This window comes from Cyprinodon variegatus, unplaced genomic scaffold, assembly GCF_000732505.1.
Source record: "Cyprinodon variegatus isolate N-32 unplaced genomic scaffold, C_variegatus-1.0 Scaffold2, whole genome shotgun sequence".
In the NCBI taxonomy this organism is placed as follows: domain Eukaryota; kingdom Metazoa; phylum Chordata; class Actinopteri; order Cyprinodontiformes; family Cyprinodontidae; genus Cyprinodon; species Cyprinodon variegatus.
This window is the reverse complement of record NW_015150455.1, coordinates 2,836,392-2,839,561: the sequence shown is the minus strand read 5'-3', so window position 1 is coordinate 2,839,561 and position 3,170 is coordinate 2,836,392. Positions and strand designations below refer to the sequence as shown.

The following is a 3,170-nucleotide window of genomic DNA, read 5'->3' as shown; positions in this document are numbered from 1 at the left end:
TATTCAGTATAAAAGCATGTAAATATTTCCAAATACATAACTTTAAGAAAAGAAGCACAAGTGAACAATAAACATCTTCTTAACGAATAAAAGACCCAGGAGCTCATATCAGAAATCTTTGATCCACCAGTGTTTTGTTGGCAAGGTTCCGCCTCCCAAGAGTGTTACGGATGAAGCGGAATATCTGTAATACACAAATACATTGTGGTCTAATGTGCCTTTTTTTTAACTTTGATGAAGATAAGATACGGCAGATATATCAAACACTGACCATTTGCTGTACGTATGTGAGCACCGCTGCCAGCACAAAGTTCTGGGATCCCAGGTCAACAACACAGAAGAACAAAGTGTCAAAGATCAGCAGCGTGGCCTCATTTCCATAAAACAGGACATTACTAAAGGAGTGAGCCTGATCTGCAGACAAGAGAGAGAGAGAGAAGTGCATTAGACATACAAAAACACGCATCAACCAACAAAGCAAACAAGGAGAGTTTGATACCATTATAAAAGTAGCTTTTATCGGAGGGTTCCATAAACTCCATTCCGATGACGCGCTCCAAAGTCAGCTTTTCCTTCACCATGTAGTCCATGTCAGGATGGCCCTAAAGCAAACAATTTAGAATGAGGGAGAAAAAAAAGATTTCTGTCAAATAAAACCTATCTACAAAACAAACAAAAACGCAATCAGGTCAGCCAGACTCCAAGGCCGAATACAGCTTCAATGAGCTAATTTATGGATGTTTGTACCTACATGGTCTATGATGGATCCCAGGAAATGGTTCATGGTGTTGTATGCTCTGAACTGTAGATCTGATAAGTTGGCCGTGGATGCATCCATCAGCCTTGATGGCCTGTTCCTCTGGAAGCAGAGAAATTTAATCCCTCTAACAGTAAGTGGAAGATTTTGTTTTTTTAAAGTTGAACAAAGATGACAGAGGGGAGCACATACCCTGCTGATAGAATCTTGTATCCTGTCATACTGCAATCTCAGACGGTTGGTGATGGACACCTGAAAGGTCTGAATGTCCGAGTTGGGAACCAAACCTCGCTGGCCGCACAGCGACTCCTAAAGACAGCAGAAGACAGTGACCAAAGGGACGTGTTAAATCAGATTGTTTCCACTCATCACAGGTGTCTCCAACCTTGTAATTTGTCAGCTGACCAATATGTAGGTCACTATAAAACACGATATGTCACTGTGTTGTTTGGGGACATGTTGTGTAAAACACTTAACATGAACATGAGGAAGCTAAGGAAGTTTGCTCAGGAGATTAGAAGATGGATATTTCTGAATAATATGTTCAACTGTAGTGACAGGAAGATTCTATTTGCTTGAAGACGGTCTTATAGCCTTTACATTTAACATGCTTGTCTGTAATTAGGCCTTAAATATTCACCTGTTGACTGATTACAAGATTATTAAGACACTTGTGATGCTAATGACCAAACCTTGATTTAACATGTTCCTTTGGTGACATTATTTTGTCTTTTCTAGGTGAACCATCATTGTTGTCCAGACCTGTTTTGTGAGTTTATTCTTTAAAATCATTCTGTTGATGCATGGTTGAAAAGAAGTGTCTGACTTTCCTTTGTACATTCTAATAGACTTTTTTAGTTATTATTGCTTTTCTCAGATTGAAATTATTTCTGTGACCCTTGTGGGGTTTTTTTCTCCATTAAATGACGATTACCAACAATTTTGTGCACATGTTTTAATACTTAATACTTGGCGTTGTGAAAAACATCAGATCCAGCACTGGAACTTGCTCAACAGCAGATACCGCACAGTGACGTCACAAACCAGTAGGTGGCAGTAGTGTTCTTTGACAAACACGGATGCCTCCAGTAAAGCATATTCAAATGAAAATTACTATTAATTAAAAACACTTATGATTTACTAAACATTATTTAATAATTTTATATTTAAAGTACTTTCAGAAGTTTGAATTCCAAAAATGACTGGACTTTTCCTTTAGAGCGTCTGAAGTAAATGAAGCCAACTGAGAACAGTTTGGAGGATTCAAAGAAAGATTGGCTTCTTGGGAGCAACTTCATCTGTAATGCTGAAATTGTATGAGGTACCAGAATTAATTTTAAAAAGTATAGGACATTCAAAAGATCTGTAGCTGTACATACACTTTCTCTCTTTAGGTTGTTACTCATTTCCTCCATGTTTGTGTCTGCGTGTCCATGCACTGAGCGTCCGTGGATGTAGTAACCAAAACAGCGATTGATGAACAGCAGCACAGAGATCTGCAGAGTAAGAAAGAAAGGACATTTATGTGACGCATTAATAAATGTTAAAAAAAAGTAAGACAAAATGATGGCTGCATACTTACATTACTGACAGAGCAGAGATCCACAAACTGACGCATTTTGTCCTCCACAAAGTGTTCATAAAAGACAGTGAAGAATATCACCTAAATGTAAATATTAGTGTCAGTTATTGAATCTAAAAAAAAAATCAATCGAAACAGTAAATCAATTGGATTGAAAAATCAACTTGAAAACCTGAAAGGCCCATTTACCTGCAGAAGGCCAATGCAGAGCCAAAGCGTGGCTGCAAGGCCATAGCGCAAAATCAGGCTGTAAGGAGGGGTGTACGCCTCTGGGGAGCGCTGTAAAGTTGCCATGGGGTCTCTTAGAGCTAGGTTGGAGAAATCCAGGACCTTAACACAAAATTGGATATAAGACATGAGGAAATTGGATTTATTCTGTAAGCGTTCCTTCAAACAGAACACATAAATGTAAGACGTACTTCGAGAAAGAAGAGCACAGCCATGATCTGAAAAGTTGGGCTGATCTTTCGAATGGTCTGAAGCTCGTTCCACTCGTTCGCCACAAAGTAAGTCCTCCAGATGCTGACTGGGGAGGGGTCGCGTTTAGTTTCCCCGTGAGCTGAAACAACCCAGATTAAGCTGAACAGAGGAAAACCCCTGAATAACTGGTTTGCAAGGAAAGCAGATCCACCATGTTGGTACCTTGAACTGTCCTGTTCCCTTTGCTCTTGGGTCTCTCCCAGTCTATGAGAAATATATCCACTGTCACCTGCAGGTAAAGCTTGTGCAGAAACTGGACAGCCTGGATTCAAACACACAGAATACAAAACCATGTAATTGTAGAGACATGGGATGGATGGATGGATGGATGGATGGATGGATGGATGGATG

The 3,170-nt window shown here is 39.7% G+C and overlaps 1 protein-coding gene across 1 annotated transcript in view; it reads right to left on the bottom strand.

The window, feature by feature from the left end:
* The window catches only part of tmem67 (transmembrane protein 67), an 8,593-nt gene continuing 5,423 nt past the window's right edge, over positions 1–3,170 (bottom strand). The window contains exons 19-28 of the mRNA XM_015369764.1: positions 2,982–3,081; positions 2,759–2,898; positions 2,529–2,669; positions 2,340–2,420; positions 2,137–2,253; positions 950–1,066; positions 752–859; positions 500–602; positions 272–414; positions 1–184 (exon numbers count right to left, since the gene is read on the bottom strand). Of these exons, the coding sequence (XP_015225250.1) occupies positions 104–184; positions 272–414; positions 500–602; positions 752–859; positions 950–1,066; positions 2,137–2,253; positions 2,340–2,420; positions 2,529–2,669; positions 2,759–2,898; positions 2,982–3,081 (1,131 nt within the window). The 3' untranslated portion in view covers positions 1–103. The remainder of the gene's footprint in view (positions 185–271; positions 415–499; positions 603–751; positions 860–949; positions 1,067–2,136; positions 2,254–2,339; positions 2,421–2,528; positions 2,670–2,758; positions 2,899–2,981; positions 3,082–3,170) is intronic.